Here is a 17,367-nt window from a genome sequence, read left to right as displayed (position 1 = left end):
GTGTTTCTTAGTTTTAGACTAGTTGGGCTGTCTAATTTTCTAAGGTTAGTCTACTAAGAAATTACTCACCAGGTGCATCCTTAATCCTGTGGCATACTTTTATATCCTAGTATTTAGTATTTAAGTATTTAGAGGACATGACATTGTCTTCTGTCACTGTCCCTGGATGGATGTGTCTTATATAACACATAGCAGTAAATAGCAAATGTGTGCATGCATCTATCTCAGCTGCTAGTGTACTGTGCAGGGACATCAGTGGGACAACAAGACAAAAAAATATCACCAGCCATTTCCTTAAAAATATCACACCAAAACAGATTTTCTCAGCGTTGAAACAGCATGTTACTATTAAAAGTTGTGAATGCCAATTTGAATCTCTTTCTTGTCAGCAATCATATGGCATTATCACAGCACTTGAAAAATTGTGTCACTCTTAAAGCGTCAATCATGTCAATCCAGATGGAGAATGGAGGCGAGAGACAGCAAAACAGATGCTTAATGTGCTGTGTGAAATCCTGCGTGCGCTAAATGAAGTGAAGACGACTCACCTGATGATTCATCCTTATCATTACCTGTAGCTGGAAATTACAACAAATACCAAAAACCATACCATTCTATCTAAGATCTAGCCTTTGAAGTATTTCCTACGACAGTACGTTGGATGGAGATGAAAGAACTGAATGGCCAGTGATGAACATGACTGAGATAAAATGCTGTCAACGAAAAAGGCAGTGAGGTCTGACATGAGGATTCTGGCAGAGGACAGGACGACAGCAGTGAGGCAGTTACTGAAGCTCACCCAGATCAGCTTAAATGGTCAATCACACTCTAAAGAAAACTGTTGCTAATGTACTGTAACTAGTAAATGCACACAAAACACACCCAAGTTGTTTCATACGATTTCTTGGATGAGGAACTGCTTCTTCTACCCAGCACATTTAATGAACTGGGTATGCCTAGAGTGTCATTTCCTGACATTTGTGTCCTCTATTTTGCTTTACAAGGAAAACAAACAACCAAGTAACATCTGCTTTAGGAGACAGGCTGGGTGGCAGCTGGTACGATCACACAAACTCTAAGCAGAAGACTTTAAGTGGTGTCTGGGACAGTTTTTTGTAAAAGTGTTATTTTGTCTGAGCCTTTCCGGTTGTTGGATTTCAGTTTTGCGTTCTGTGACGGTGACGACACCAGCAGAGCACTTTTGGCAGCACACTGACAAAAAAACAAACAAAACAAAAACTGGGTATGGGTTGTGTTACAGTGTGACACCTACAGGTCCTAACCAAGCATCCATGTTTAAGGATGCTACTAATGTACGGTACATGACTGTTTAGAGAGGCTTCTAATAAACGTTTATCTCTAATGGTGAAAAACAGCATTTAAACAAACAGTAGTAGAGATGTGTTTGATTCTCTCTCAACCACAGAAAAGTTTCTTTCTGTAACTTACACACAATATGATAATCTAAGTTACATAAGCCTATTTGAAATCACTCATACCAGAAATTTAAACACAAAACTTTCAAATCATCTACTTCAGATCTTAAAATATATGCACTCGGAATCGTGTCTCCTCTCCAAACACAATATATGGGAGTGCAAACTTGTGTGGGTTCCTGCATATTATACACACTGATTTCTGCCATCAGCTTATCAACTTGCATGAGTTCTTTATCTGAAATCGTCTCGCTTTGACCCGAGATATGTCGTGTACGACAACTGCAGACATAGTATGTGTGTGTGTGTGTGTGTGTGTGTATCTTTTTCTTTTTCCGTGCTGCTTTTCATTAAGGCAAAACAGAGTCCCTGGAGGATCTCTCAAGAGTGCAGAAGAATGATTCCCCTTCATCATTTGCTGCCAATTTCAGCAAAGACTGTCAGGGGGAAGCAATGAGTGAGGATAGGTCTACATTTGAATGAGACGGGTGGTGCTGAATTGTGAACAGAGGACCAGCACCACCCTTCTTTTTATGTGATACAGAGAGTAGAAGTTTTTTGGGGGAGGTTTAAATATTAACCATTTGTTTTCTTGCACTTTCAAATTCTACGCAAAACAAATCCTCAAAAGTTGTTTACAATGTAATTTCTATGCAAAGAAAGAGGTGATTTCTCCACCTGACTGATCTGGGTGCAGGGTGACAGCAAGTCTACATGACAAAGTGTGAGGGTGAGAGGAAAACAGGCAGAAATGAGGAGCAGGCGGAGGATGAAAAGGATGCAACATGAAAGGTGCGAGGAGTTTCTCCTGTTTGCGATTTCAATTTTTCAGACCTACCATGCATGCATTTAGACCCAGGAGTCAACAGGCTGGGGCTTAACATCACAAGCGTCCACCAGACTGACTGCAGGCCTGTTACTCCTGATATAGTGTTTCCTATTTGTGTCATTCTGTAGCCAAAGGAGCACGGGTTAAAAAACAAAACACAGTCAAACATAAAAAGAGGTCAATACATTTCACATGTACACTCCTGCTTAAATACACATGCATCCAAGTTCAGAGAAGCCGGTGTTAGTTCCCTGCCTTAAGGAAAGCTTGGAAAGAACTCGGGTTGATTACAAAACAGCGAACCAGAACATGCAAAAGAAAGAGGGAAGAGAGCGCGTTTTGGTAGCCAAGTTGCATTCAAAGCGGGCTGAACACCTCTGGGAAGTACAGGCAGCAGACTTAAAAGACAGCTTTGGAGCGATGCTAGCAGGCCTGTACACTCTGAAGACAAACAACTGTTTGCTGTGATTACCGCTGCCTTCTGAGCTGAATAAAGTGTTTGTGCTTTTAAGATGTGACACTATATCTTTAGCTCTAGTTAGCCTAAATATAGTTGTCACTGAAATATACTTCAGAAGCTGCTACACTTATTGTTGTTATTCTGCCTTCTGAATGAATGAGAAGTTTGGCTTTACTTTGTTCACTCAGCTGAAAAGCCTGAAACCCAAACTGTGATCGGTCCTATTATTTGCCCACGGTATGTCCACCACTACTAGCAATAATGGTGTCGTTAGTCAGGACTTGACACCTATATTCTTAAAACTTTGGTTTTAACTCATTTAAATAATGTCAGTGTAGGGAAAAATCTGTTTAAATCAGAGGTGATGGTAGAGCCTGGAGTCCAGCACAACTTTCCTGCTGGAACGCCCAAAACAAGATTATTTTTACACTAGATTGTCATTCTCTTAAGAACTCCAAAACAACTACATTTAATAAATGTTAGAGAAATTTGTTTACATTTTGTGTGTCTGTAAATATTGGCCAATATATTAAGTGACCAAATATCGATCTAAGAGCCCACAAAATAACTTAAAACTGACAGGAAACTTTCAGACAACTTGACATAGTGATTATACGTGTGTGATTATACGTGCTACACTGAACACATCCGAGAATAGGAGGTGGGATAATTTGAAAACTTCAGCCACAGAGAGCAGAGAAACATTGCTTTTCCCCATTACAGTGACGTCCTGAATATGAACATACATTTTAAGAAACATTTTAGTCCTCAGATAAGATAACACAGAATGCAAGGCCCAACTTTAAACCTATATAACAAATAAATAACAAAGAAAAGAATAATAATAAAAAAAATAAAGTTTACTCTGTAAGAAAGAACATGCGCCCATGCTCAATCCAACAAATTTGCCTTACAATAGCTTACAGGTAGTTTATGATAGCTAATGCTAACAGGCGGGTGTTTGGTACTGGCATAACAGGCAGGTCACCAAGTCTGAGGCCATGTTTGTAGTACTGCTTAAAATACCAGTACTGTAAAAATATAGTTTATGATCTCACAATGGACCTAGGTGCCCTTTAACCTCTTTTTTATTAGCAGCCTGTTGCAAACAAACTGTAGGCGGCGTTGCTTCTGTGCTCACATCCTGAGCGATGTGTTGAGATGACCGTCAGAAGGACATCATCTCTCTGTGACATTATAGAGAGCAAAGAGTAGAAGAAGCTGTCTGAAATGAAGCCAGAAACTTTGGCTCACGGGGATTACTTACACGTACACTGCGCTCATTATCTGAATGTCTGGCTATGCTGAATGTGAACATCTACAATTTTAAACAGCAAAGAGAAAATGAGGAGCAGCTAAGTACACATGAAGAAAAGTAGCTACATTGTAATTTTATGCACCATAAACTATGATACTGTTACCCACTTCACGCAAATATCAAGCTAATATTCTAGTTGGACTTTAGATAAAAACAACAAAACTACATATTTTAATCTGAAAGGTAAATTTAAATCACTTTAACACCAAAATATAATCACGTGCTACTTTTGGAGAAACAAATATGTGAAAATATATCAAACATCTAAGCTGAATCATTCATTTTTGAGCCTCGAGGGCTAATCCCGTCCATATTGTGTTAACGAAGATGAAAAATAAACAGCGTAAAGTACTTGAAAATCATCCTCTGAGGCCACTAGCCCGTGACTCTGCTTTGAGGCTGGATTGCCGATCAGCTTAACACGCTGTTGTGTGATGTGTGTGTATAATCAGCAGACGACCATTCGATAACACGGCGGTCTGTTCATCGCCAAGGCAAGGGTTGTCTCCACAAGGAGCACTTGTTGGCGGTTCTTTTAATCAGTCTCAGATTAATTACTTTACAGACTCCAAATGCTTACACTCAATTAACTGCTAGCTCACAGATCTGAGGCTGTCCACAGCGCTCAGCTGCGGTGGCACTATTAGCAGAGAACGACAACTTCCAGCCTCTTTAAAGAATCGATAGGATTAACAGCCTCTAATGAGGACCACCATTGAAAACAAAAAGAGAGAGAGAGACGAAGAGGACGTGATGATATTTCAATGAGGCATCATTATCTCGTTGTCTATTCCCTGTTCCCCCAGGAGATCAGAAGAGCTCTGTCCATACCTTTAATGGTTCCCGTTCTGTCAGGTCCACCGAACCGTCGCCGGTCTTGTATTTGCAGTCTTTGTCCCTCTGGTCAATGGTAGAGTAACCATCTAATGAGGTCAGAGAACAATTGTCAGATAATTCCTCTGTTTCCCTGATTATCATTGAACTGAGACAAATAGTTTAGAAATGTATTTTAAACTGTGTGAAGAGGCAGCTTTTCTGAGTGCCAGGAAAGAAGAGGAGACTACACGTGCCTCCGAATTCTCAAGCCTCTTTCACACATGAACTTTAGATAATTTAAATTCTACAGTAGTCCTTTCTCACGTGTAAGACACGCTTAAAAGAAAGCACTCCATGTGATTTAGGTGAGGGAGGTGCTGGAGCAACGTGTAGAAGACAGGACACATGACGCCCACCTGCTGGAGGTGAATGCACTGGAATATTAACAGCACGATGTGCACACGACTGCAACCCGACATCACACAGACTAGTGCTAGGGAGCTAGCTAATGCCTGATGTGACTCTGTCAGACATTTGCATTCTCACGTGCACCTCTGCTGGGAAAGTCCTAGAAAAGGTCAGAGCTGCAGTGCACGTGTGAAAGCAGTTTCTGCTCCTATAAACCTGCCAGTACTCGTGTTACTTACCCTCAGTGCGTCTCAAACAAAACACATCAAGCAAGTGAGATATTAAGCGTGTCCTTAGAACAGGCCTTTAAATGTGTTTTATGCATTCTGTAGCCTGGGGCATTTTATTTATCAAGTCTCAGAGTAGAGGATGTCACTTCTAGGGGTAATGCTGTTTTTAAAGTGTCAAGCATTTCGCTTAAACCATCTAACTAAGTTCAGTAAATGCTTGTGATGAGGTAAAAATGTGCATTTGAGTTTTAAATACCATCATTTTTTTATTTTTTTATTTATTGCTTAAAAATGTTTTGTGTAATTTATTTAGATTTTTCGGGGGGTGTCACCCTGATGTGCCGAGGGTTCTGAGTTCTACCTTCTTCAATCAGGAGAAGCACTCCTCCTGATTAAAAGTCAGCACAGAAACCATCATAAATAAGTCTCAAATTCTGCTTTGAGGTAAGAGAATATGTAGTCCTGATTTAAATATCTGCACAACTCCTCTGTCGGTTTGTGAGTTGCCTTATAAGGAACACCAGCATTCAATAACACGGACTCAAAGGCACTTTCTGTTGCTCTCTTATTTCCCAAGGGGTCCCCCACAGTGGAAAGATGAGCATATTTGATATGGCACAGATTTTATGCCGGATGCCCGTCCTGATGCAACCCTCCTATTTGTAAAAAATAATCTTATTCTCTGACCATCAGCGATCACAAATGAATACAGGAGAGAGCTACAAAATAGTCAAAGTTGCAAATTACATCTTTAAAATCTGCTCTTTAAAGGAAGCACGGTGGAGAATCTATCCTGTGATATTCTAAAAGTATATTCATTAAGTAGTAAGAGAACAACCCAAATCCTTTGGTGTTGAGCTTGTGATACAGGCCCAGCTTTGTACAAACATCTTGTCAAGAGAGGGGTCGTGCATACAGCATCAAAAAGCATCATGTCTGAAGCTCGGTCCAAAGCAATCATACAAAGTTGAGAGGATTTAGTGGGCGAATTTTCAGATTAAAAAAATATCTTTGACGTCAAATCAGAGGATTGGACTCTGGAGTGAGATCACAGGAGAACTAGCTCTTCCTTGGCTAAGGACTATCATGCAGTCTGGCTCTTACCTGGGCCCAGCTCATCCATAGGTATCATATCACCACTGCCACATTTCCTGGTGCCTGAAAAGCATTCATAGGCCATTTGTACAAAAGCAGCACACACACAAACTGAGTCACTGAGCCAATGCTGATGCTGCTTTTCAGGGCGATGGTTCTCGGCCAGTGATTGAATAATGCAAACTGAGAGTGGGCAGACATGAGTGCCGCGATTCATATGAATGTATGGATGCAAAAATAAAGAAAAAAAACTGCTGCTATGCTGCTGACTCCTCTGTCAATGAGATGTTTGTTGTTGGGCCAACATACTTCACAAGTCCCCTTCCCACCCCCTTATATACACTGCTGTTACAGAAAACCTCTATCGCAGCACCTTGCAGATGCAGCCATACACGCTGGCTTAAAGTTGAGGACATTTTCTTTATCCCTGACACCATTACGCCAGTCAAAAACTCAGTCTCTATAAATCCAGCTCTTAACTTTTTAAAATTCTTTATTAATGTTTTTTTGGACCAAGGTTTTTGTTAACAGCAGCAGTATGCTTTCTGAAGTTGTAGTTACCATTTTATGTGCTTTATTTTTTAACCGCTATGGACAAAAGCATTACTGCGACATTTCACATCAAAGCGTCACCATGAGCAGGATGAAAGTAGTAGCAATGTGCAAACACTGCGCTTCAATATAGCCATGAGGCGGGGGAAAAGCATACATGTCCCCAACAAGTAACACACACTGAGTCAGATGCTTGCTCCAGTAATCATTAGCACTTGGTTTGAACCTGCTTTGAGGACTCCAGCGGTAGGGTTACTCTATGTAAATGTCCACCAATAAACATGTTGTGCTAATGCTGTGCTGTAATTTGGGTATGCAGACTTAAATAGTGACAATGTTATAAAAATCCAGTGACCCCCCCCCAAAAAAAAAACAAAACTAAAACAAAACTAAACCATGTTATTAAGAAGTTACCTGGATAATATTTTCCTTCAGTGTAGTAAACATGGGACTCCTGCTACCAAAAATGACAGCACGTGTGTATTCATCCATGGCAAAAAATAGTCCAGTAGCTCATTTTGTATAACAAAGGACAGAATCTACACTATCCAGCTGATGTTTGTACTTATTGCTTTTTTTTCTTCTTCTTTTTTTGTTTTTAAATTGAACTGATCAACCTTAGTGTATTTTAAAATATTAAGGTCTTCGCATGAAACAGCTTAGTGTGAATATGCACATTTTTTAAAAAGGAGATGGGTTGCAAAGCGGCCTGGAGATTTGCACTAAATATAACCATGTCAAAGCATCCTAATTAGTACTACCTATTATTGGTATCAACGAAGCCGTTAGCTGTTAACCTCCTAGGACCTGGCGTCCACATATGTGGACATCCCATTTTGGGTTGTCTAGACCAAAATCCTTAATTTTGCTCTGCTAGGGCCGGATATCCACTTATGAGGACATCATACTGCCACTGTTCTATCGAAATTTAAAGCGAATGTCCTCATATGTGGATCTTATTTTTCTCAGGAACAAAAATCAGGTAAAAAAAAAATTCACATAACTCTTTGTTTTTACATGGCTCAGGTCCCAATCAGCCCAAATAGCAAAGAGAAATTAAAAAAGCATGCCGTGACAGAGTTTGGGTCTTAGAAGGTTAAGGTCTGGGACTTCTATCTGCTAATCTGCCACGACTACTAACTGAGAGTAAATTCATGGTCAGCATGACAGTGAGCTCACTTTCAGTTTTGGAGTTCTTGAAAATGGGGGGGGGGGGGGGGGGGGGGGGGGGCACCTTTTATCATCAGTCTGATGGCTTGTTCCCACTGGACGGGTAATTCATCCCATATAATGGGGAGCAAATTAAAACATCTGCAGCTAATGAGACTGTTCCCATTGGATGGGTATAAAACATAACTTGACAACTTGAAGAGACAGAGATTTATCATTCGCTCCTCGAGGTTGACAGAACAGTGAAAAGAAAATCAGCAACTTGACAAAAGGGTGCGAGGACCTTAAATTAAAAAAACAAAACATATGGAGGTCATATGGAGTAGTTACTGCACACATGAAACACTAAAAAAGGATGTAGCTACTGTCTTTATTTTGATCTTAGATTTTTGAGGATTACACATGTGACAAGAGACCTAACATTATTCATCTCGTTCTTCATGAGGTGAATAGGTGGACTACTTTCTAATGAGCTACACAACAATGTCACTGAAGTGGTCTTCATTTTCCCCCGACCTCGTCCTACCCCCTTTAGTCCTCGAAACAGACACAAACAGCAGCATACACTCTACCACACACGTGCTGACTGACCTTGGTTCTTCTCCATCAGCGGCAGAGTGGTGTCATCGTAGCCCGGCTTGCCGTTCTTGGTTGCTTTAGGAGTGGCCGTCACAGTGAGCTGAGAGAGGAGAGGGAGCAGGAAGCACATCGTAACGTCATAATACAGATCAAACAGTTCCCAGTATGGAAAGATTGAACTTTCTCACCTAATGTGGGGTACGAACTGAACGCATAACAATTCATAACATTTTACGAGATAAGTATCAGAAATTAATTATGTTGTCTCGATGATGTAAACATGATATTGGTAACAGCTTGATTCAAATTTTAGTCGGTGGAGATTTATTGGAAATTATTTTACAATGTCAGGAACAGAAAACCGAGCCACTCTCAAAACTATTTGAATGAAGCTGCTTACAAAACATTCTTTCAACCTTCTGAGCGAACAATAACAACACTCTGGATTGACATTATTTGTAAAGGACGACTTTGGTTCCATACCTGGAAGTGGCTTTTGTTCCACCCGTCCTTGGCCAACGCGTTCCTCAGCTCCTTATAACTCCACACTGTCTGCAGCACATGGGACGCTGCCTTCGTTTCACGTGCTGATTGGCTGAAGAGGCCCCCCCCATCCAAAAAGGAGGAAATTAGTAGAAGAAGTAACTAGATCAATTAACGTCAGTAACCTCACCTAATCACAAAACTGTAACAGCTGGGCATGCTGGCGAGGCACCGCTGCAATCAATCTCTTCATTCAAAGACTTGAGTTCTCTGGGCAGTTTCAGGGTCTAGTTTTTAATTCACAGCCAGATGAATACACATTGCCTTTCATTAGCTACCTCTGAGCCACCAGTATTAATTATATGTGGGTGCGAGGGAGGGGGCTCACTTCAAAGAAAGCTAATCTCAAGAGGCTGAGAGGAAACACTAGCTATTTGGTTTGTGAATAAACTATGTATATTCATGCTTGTTAAAGTGACTCTGGATGATCAATACATCACCGCACAAGGACGGGCCTTTGAAAACTGCATTTAAAATGTGGTGCGGCTCTAACACGCCTTTATTTGCAGTGAGTAACAATGTGGTTATATAAGACACCTCTTGAAAATATTAGCCTGAATATCTTAATTTTCGCTACTAGTTGCCGAGTACAACTGAGACACCCACTGTAAGAACGGCCTCAACTTCTGAAAGCCTGTTTATTAATGTGAGGTGGGCAGTGGTGTCTGTAGCCAAGCTCGCGCCGTCACAAGACGCGTTACATTATTCATCCTCCATGAATACTAATATGAAGGCTCATGATGAAATTGCATACAAGGTCATACTATAATTATGTCTCAGTAGTAAGGCCACACCTCGTGCAGAGCTTATATGGATAACAGCATGCTGCTTCAGTTTGACTCAGTGAAGAAAAGGGGAACGCAGTCATAGAGCAACGTCAATGCAATATTTGTCCGACTGTACTTAAAAAAAATCTTACCTGGTCCTATTGATGGCGACCAATTTCTCGATGGCCTGGGCCTGGATGAGGGAGCGTGCGTTTTCAGAGCTGTCGGTGACGATCTCGTGAATGGTATTGAGGATGGCCACCACAGTGTCCTCCTCCAGGTTCTTGGCTGGTCGCTGCTGACCGCTGGGCAGGTTGCTCACCAAGTCCCGCATGGCATAACTTCCTATATGGTGAATTAGTGTTTAAGGTTAACCATGTGACAGTGACAGGGAGAATAAGAGTCAAACACAAAGCACTCTGAGAGCACAAACCTCCAGCAGCTCCCTTCCTGGGCAGTATTTCCTTTTTAGGAAGTTTCTAAATTTTAAGGCTTTGTGTCAAATTTCCCAAAATAAATCATTAAGCTGACCTCGGAGACTTTGGTGGATGTAAAGCTAATTTTAATGGATTAATATGACCCCACTCTACAGTGTTACAAAGTTTTATCAGAATTCATTAAAAAAAGTTTGTGAGCTGTTGTGCTTATAGTCAGATGGATGACACGCATGCAAAAACACAACCTCCTTGGCTGAGGTAATTAACATCTTCAAAATGAGTAATAAATTATGTTACATCTTAGCAAGTCAGGTACTACTGAGTCTTGTGAGCCTCGTAAAATCGCATGAATAGAACAGTTTGTCCAAAAGCTTGCATTTAATAACATTTGTGTTATTCGTTTTTAACATTTTTTTTAAAATGTTAGTTCTTCTTTAATGACACTCCAGTAGGGATGGGTACCGGTGTTCTGACATAAACGGTAGTAACCAGACCGAAAAGCAGCGCACATTTCGGTGCTTTATTTCGGTGCTTTTTTTTCCTGAGTTGTGATACACTTTAGATTCTAGCCAATAATTTTACGTTTCCGAGGATAGTAGGCGGGCCCAGGTACGTGCGTTCTTTTAGAGCAGAGCTACAGATTAAAAATGCCCAAGGCGAAGCAGTCAAAAGTCTGGCTGTACTTCACAGCAAAAGATGCAAACTCAGCAACAACAATTGCTTTAAGCTGATACTGTGATACTGTCAAAGGAGGTAACACCTCAAATCCGATGAAACACCTGGCAACGCATAGCGTTTTTTTTTTTAAAGCCCAGAAATGCGCCGTATGATAGCTTGCTGCGAGACCTCACACCGAGCACATCTACTGTGCGTGGGTTGCCTGTTATCGGACCCGGAGTTAGCAACATCCCCCAAAAACCCGAAGAGTAGAGTCCTGGCCCCTAGCCCTGCCAGTGTAGCAGAAATGATGAGGATGATGATGCAGCAGCAGCGGTTCTTCTCTGCGTGAGTAGCTTAATATTGTTCGCGTGTAATTTACGTTGAGTAGGCTAACCACGTGATTACATTAATGCATGTAAGGTGAACTAGCAAACATCATCATAGCTACATGCGGCTGTCTTCTTGTTTGATGGCAGATACTCCCTTCACCCTGGCCAAAAAGGCTAAAATGACCAAAGAAAAAGTGGGAAACAGCTAAACATGAGAGGTTTTGGACAAAGTTTGTGTTTTTTCCCATTGTTTAAGCACTGCTTCCAGCCAAGAGTGATACCATATATGCCCCATAGCTGCAGAAAAGGCTAACATTGTTATCTTTTTACAAAAAACCAGCTGAACATGAGAGGTTTTTGGACCAATTTTGTGTTCTCCATTCTTTAAGCACCGGTTTGAGCACCGGCACCGTTTCAAAAGTACCGATTTGGCACCGGTATCGGATAAAACCTAAACGATACCCATCCCTACACTCTACTGTCCACTTGTAACACTGACATGTAGGAATCTGAGTAATGAAAATACACAAACTCTCAAGCGCAGCAGCTTCACATTTTCTATGTGCCCGTAAATAAAGTGACACCCTTTCTAATGTGATTCCAGACTTATGAAACAAAGTCTACAATCCTTTCATGTAAAAATGCTTTCCCATCAACTTAAAGTAGCGAGATGAACGGCGTATACGATGAGATGCAATGGATGGACTTTGAAGGCTTATCATAAGGAAACTATATCAACAAAGGGAAAAATTGGAGGTATAGAATCATAACTGCATTCCCACCAACTAGTGGTCAGAACATGCATGTTAGAATTATTTTATGAAAAGACTTGTTAGCCTTTTAAACAATGTGGTTCAAATCGTTCACAGAATAATAGCAAACCTTCATTGGTATTACTGCAGTAGCCATCCAAAATAACATCAACAACAACAACTGTGTGGCTTTGCTAATTGTTTGTACCGATTAGATCCTTGTTGCGGCGGTCAATGGACAGGTTGCGCAGAGCGATGGCCACAGCTCGGACCACCTTGTCAGAGTCAGAGCGCAGCAGCTCCACCAGGATGGGAAGACCTTTCTCCTTCCGCACTGTGGCTCGGATGTAGCTGGACCACTGAAGGGCAAAAGAAGGGCATGCTGTGAGTGCTTTTTATATTCTTTAGAATTTTATATAAGTACTTGAATCAGCCCTAATATCAGTGCACATCCTTTCATTTGAGGCCCCGAGGTAAGTCCCACTGAGGAGCCTAGTGGATCTCTGTGACACCAGCACAGAGGGCGAAGACACTTCTGCAATATTCTCCACCCGTGCATGGCCATGCACACTCAGAAAGTCGTTCTGTAACTACAAGGCAGCTCATCACTGCTCCTTAGGCATAAGTAATTCACAACATCACACAGTGGGGCTCTGAATGGACATGTGATATAATTTGTCTTAATTTAAACATCAGTAGATTTTACTTCTCATTTTTTTGTAACATGAAACACTAAGCTTGACATAAAAGGGTTTCTTCTTCGGAGTGCTGATAACCCAAGAGATGTAATTAAGCAGAGGACAGTCAAAGCTGAGCCACCAGGTGGCAGTAGTAAGCCTTGGAAATAAGGGAAATCTCCCCTGTGGTACTAAGCAGAAGCAAAGAATGAGGAGGATTTCAAGCAGAAGCTCTGATATCCTCAGAGAGCAGGACACTCTTTGTCCAGCTCCCAGATGTGACAGTCTGGTGTGTTAGCAGCTCCACAGGTTACTGTTAGCCTGCTCAGGCGTTCTGATCATGCTTACTAGGGAAAACATCTAACAGGAAAGAGTTTTTCCACCTCCAAATACTCACCTTAGCTAAAAAACACTACATCTGAATTATTAAAAACATTCAATGAGAAACTCAGAGCTGAATCTGATCTAACGAAACGAGGAAAAAAAAGGATCAATCAAGATTTCAGGTGATTTTCCTCACGTCTCTGAGGGCTTTTTGCTGCTGATGAAATCTGAGGACTGAAAGATGTATCTACAGTCTGACACTTGGGTGTTAAGAGAAGAGCTTTTGCGATAATGCTGCCGTGGGCTGAATACAGCCCATCTGCTGGAAAACATAAGTGACCGCTCTTGCCCGAGGTGCTGCGCGTAAACTGGCAGCTGACTACCAGCCATCCCTGTTGATAATTCACTACTTGCCTGCAAGCCAGACAGCAGCTCCACAGATGCTCTAACTGGAATAAATGTGTAGACCTGACTGCACAGCTTCTCATCTAATCCATCATCAGAAGCAAAAACCTACGAGAGATGAGAGTGCTGGATAACAGATACAACACTTATCTAATATTATTCCACCTTGATGGTTATCATTACCCACCCTGTCTTGTGCTGCTGTCATGTTGATTTAGAGCTACTTAAATTGTTGGATCCCATTCTAAATGTATCTACACTTAATTTAGCTTCAATCTCCATCACAGAAACAGCCATATACTAACAACACTATTTATAGCATTAGCATTAACATTGCTGTTTTCACCTTTCTTGATCCAAGTGCAACCAGCCAGCAACACATTGTGCATGAGCTACCTAGAGCGAGCTTTAGTTTCCACACACATACTTTGGCCCTCAGAAGGCAGTCAACACATTCTCATCCCAGCGTGTCAACTACTTTGCTTGTGTTGTGGTTAGGGTTCAAAGTTGCCCTCTGTTGAAAAATGGCACTCTGTGTATTTAAACGTGACACCAAGGACTTCACAAGAATCCATACACACCATTCAGGCATAACAGTATGACTAATATCCTGTTGGTTCTCCTTTTGCTGCCAAAACAGCCGTGACCCATCGAGATATGGACTCAACTAAACTCTTGGAGAGTGTCCGGCACCAAGATGTTAGCAACAGATCATTGAAGTCCTGTAAGCTGTGAGGTGGAGGCTCCCATGGCTGCCCGTGACCCTGTTGCTGGTTCCCCACTGTTCCTTCCTTGAACACCCGACAAGTGCTGCAGTTATGGAGATGCTCTGATCGAGTCGTCTAGCCATCATAATTTAACCCTTGTCAAACTTTATAAAACAAAACTGGATAAAATGTTCACTTTCCCCCTGATATATCCCACCTACTAACAGGCGCCATGATGAAGAGTTAATCAGTGTTCTTCACTTCAACTGTCAGCAGTCATAGCCTGACATTGTGTATGACAAGTGGGGAGTAACAGATCCATCTTATTATTACAAGAAACCTGCAGCCATGGCACAGCCGTTATACACCACCAGCATCAACAAAAGAACAGTGTTTGTCTCCCAGGGAGGGAGAGCAGACTTGGTCTTTTTGCTACCATTGCAGGACATGTACAAGGTTAAAGATGAGGACAGAAGCAGTAAAAATATAAATGAGGAAGAAAAAAAGCCAACGGGATACGGTAACACCCCAACCCAGTACTCACAGTCCACTGTCCAGCGCTGAGGTTTTGCAGAGCCCCAGCAGCTGCCTCTAGGGTGTTATAGTTCTGGCTCTCCGTCAGCAGAGAGAGGTAGAGCCTCACCACCTCTGGCTGATACAGCAGCTCAAAGCCTGCAGGGAAATACAGAGAAACAAACACACTGGTTAGAATCGGTAGCCAGAAAGATAGGCTAGTTAGGCTGTGTGAAGGTGCTGAGGTCTAACTCTGTCCGTAAGAAATGTACTTTGGCGCAGCAAAACAGGAAAAGACGCTTGGGTTTGCCATAATGCACAACACCTCTGGTGAGAGCACACAACCTTGACACAAAATGACACAAAATTTGGACCGCAGTTCTTTCTGCAAACTTTCGAAAATGTTCCTGAGGACAAAACTATGCAAAACCGTGTTAGGAGCTGAAACCCACTGTGTCTATGTGGTTTTAAACAGCCTACAACTCCTTTATGAAGAAAAGCTGGAGCAGCGCCTAGTAAATTTCCACTTAGCAATACTAAAGCATTACCATTGAAAACACTTCAGAATTATAAATGAGGAGAACAGAAGAAGGAGAGGTTATTGATCCGACAGCCCTCACCAAACCCAGGGTATTTGAGAGGGAGGTTTATCTCGCTAGCACATAAGACATTCCAGCACAGTCGATCATTAGGCCTCCCTCTGATGGAAATGTAATTATATTATCAGCTATTAGACAGAGCAGGCACAGGGAGAGGCCGAGGTGTCGGATCGCATCAAATCAAATGTATTCATCCAAGGTTTTTCTTATTTCGCACTAACAAATGACTTACAGGGGACCAAAATGACACTTTTCTGATTCAGCGGGTGAATAGACACACTGATCTGCTCATCTTACTGGAGGGGGCAGGTCACATAGAGAGGGAACACACCCAACAGATTTTGATGACTTGACCGAAACACTTCTTTCCAGTTTTGAAGAACCAGCTATATTCTGCAAAGGAAGCACTCCACCTCATCTAATCTAAACAAAGCTAGAACTAATGCGACAGTGTTTCAATACAGGGGGCGCAAACAGCTTTTACCCACGCAGGCTTTAACAGACTTCTGCAGCCCAGATCACAAGCTAACTGAAGCTTTAAAATCAGCTTTTACAGAAACACAGCTTCCTTCCTATCCTCAACAGGAGTGCACATACAATTTTAAATCCTTCTTCTATCCCTCAGGTCCAAATGAAAGGATATATAACCCGCTGCTTCTTCCCATGTGCTCTGAGGCCAGTAATTCCAAGGTTCGATCTGAAAAGCTCCGTATTATAGGAGCTGGGATGCACAGTAACCCCGTTTGATTAATGCGCGCAGGTTCACGAGGCTCTTGGTACATTCTTGAAATGTAGAAAAAGATTTCTTTCCTTTTCTAATGTGACTTGGGCCCACATATAAAATCAGCAGTCAAAACCCATAAAAAGGCATCTTACGGTAATGTACCCTCTTTTTATTGACTCACTTTTTTAGTAGGAGACTAAAAATAGAGGAGAGTATCATTTTTGTGCTCAAGAAGTACAAGATAAACACATAAACTGACATTTGTGCTTCTAAATCCACATCTCACACTCATAATTTGCAGAGAGCGGAAGCCAGAGTGCGCTGACTGCCAGATTTCAAACACAGCAACATAGTAGTTAACACTCAAAAAGCGGGGTTTTCTTCCCCGAGACGCTTCCCCGTGAGATCACTCGACCAGAGGGCGTGTGGGAGGAACTGCCAGACTGGGAGATCGCTACTGGAGGTGCTGCTCCAGAAGTTACTTTCAAAAATGAAGCAGAGTGAGGAGCAGACTACCCCCCGAGTTGTAATCACGCGCTAAAACATGAATCACTGTTTTTTCTCAGGGGCTACGCAAGAAAGGGGGTGGGTGGGGATTACAAACCAGACACTCAGCAACATTCTTCACGCGCCTCATATTTCTGGGCCTACTGGGTGCATACTCAGCAAACTGGAACCTATGAAGCAGGCAGTCTTGTTGACAGACATTTCATCTCCAAAGCAGATTCTCTTTACACAAAATGTCAGCCACGTTAAACCTTTGGAAGCTTTTTCTGCACTCCAAAACTGTGCATACTATGGCTCTTTCTTTTCCTGTAACATAATCTGCAAATCCACACTCCCTCCATCTTGAAATTCTTGGGGTTTTGGTCTGGCACCCAAGCGAAGAGACTTATGAAATTGGAGTTTTACAAATGAAAGACGTGCACAGTTCAACAAAGGAGATGAAAATGGAGGGAGAAATTCACTAAGCGTTTAAACTAAATCCTTTAGCCTTAGTGGAATTTTCTCACTGTTGAGATGTTAAGTATCTCTGC

The 17,367-nt window shown here is 41.8% G+C and overlaps 1 protein-coding gene across 12 annotated transcripts in view; it reads right to left on the bottom strand.

Annotated features, from left to right (window-relative positions):
• Positions 1-17,367, bottom strand: part of arvcfb (ARVCF delta catenin family member b) — a 249,854-nt gene that overhangs the window by 3,718 nt on the left and 228,769 nt on the right. For 9 of the 12 annotated variants that reach the window (XM_085293433.1, XM_085293422.1, XM_085293421.1 and 6 more), the window contains 8 exons: positions 15,039-15,166; positions 12,590-12,740; positions 10,356-10,548; positions 9,377-9,488; positions 8,906-8,993; positions 6,602-6,655; positions 4,875-4,966; positions 2,275-2,387 (listed from right to left, as the gene is read on the bottom strand). In XM_085293433.1, coding sequence (XP_085149559.1) covers positions 2,286-2,387; positions 4,875-4,966; positions 6,602-6,655; positions 8,906-8,993; positions 9,377-9,488; positions 10,356-10,548; positions 12,590-12,740; positions 15,039-15,166 — 920 coding nt within the window. In that variant the 3' untranslated portion in view covers positions 2,275-2,285. The remainder of the gene's footprint in view (positions 1-2,274; positions 2,388-4,874; positions 4,967-6,601; positions 6,656-8,905; positions 8,994-9,376; positions 9,489-10,355; positions 10,549-12,589; positions 12,741-15,038; positions 15,167-17,367) is intronic. The other 3 variants (XM_085293429.1, XM_085293428.1, XM_085293430.1) reach the window with 3 other exon arrangements.

Source organism: Mchenga conophoros, linkage group LG12, assembly GCF_057382185.1.
Source record: "Mchenga conophoros isolate Kocher_MC1m ecotype Shallow Benthic linkage group LG12, M_conophoros_male_GT1.1, whole genome shotgun sequence".
Classification (NCBI taxonomy): Eukaryota; Metazoa; Chordata; class Actinopteri; order Cichliformes; family Cichlidae; genus Mchenga; species Mchenga conophoros.
The sequence above is the reverse complement of the archived record's forward strand: the minus strand, read 5'-3'. Positions and strand labels throughout refer to the sequence as shown.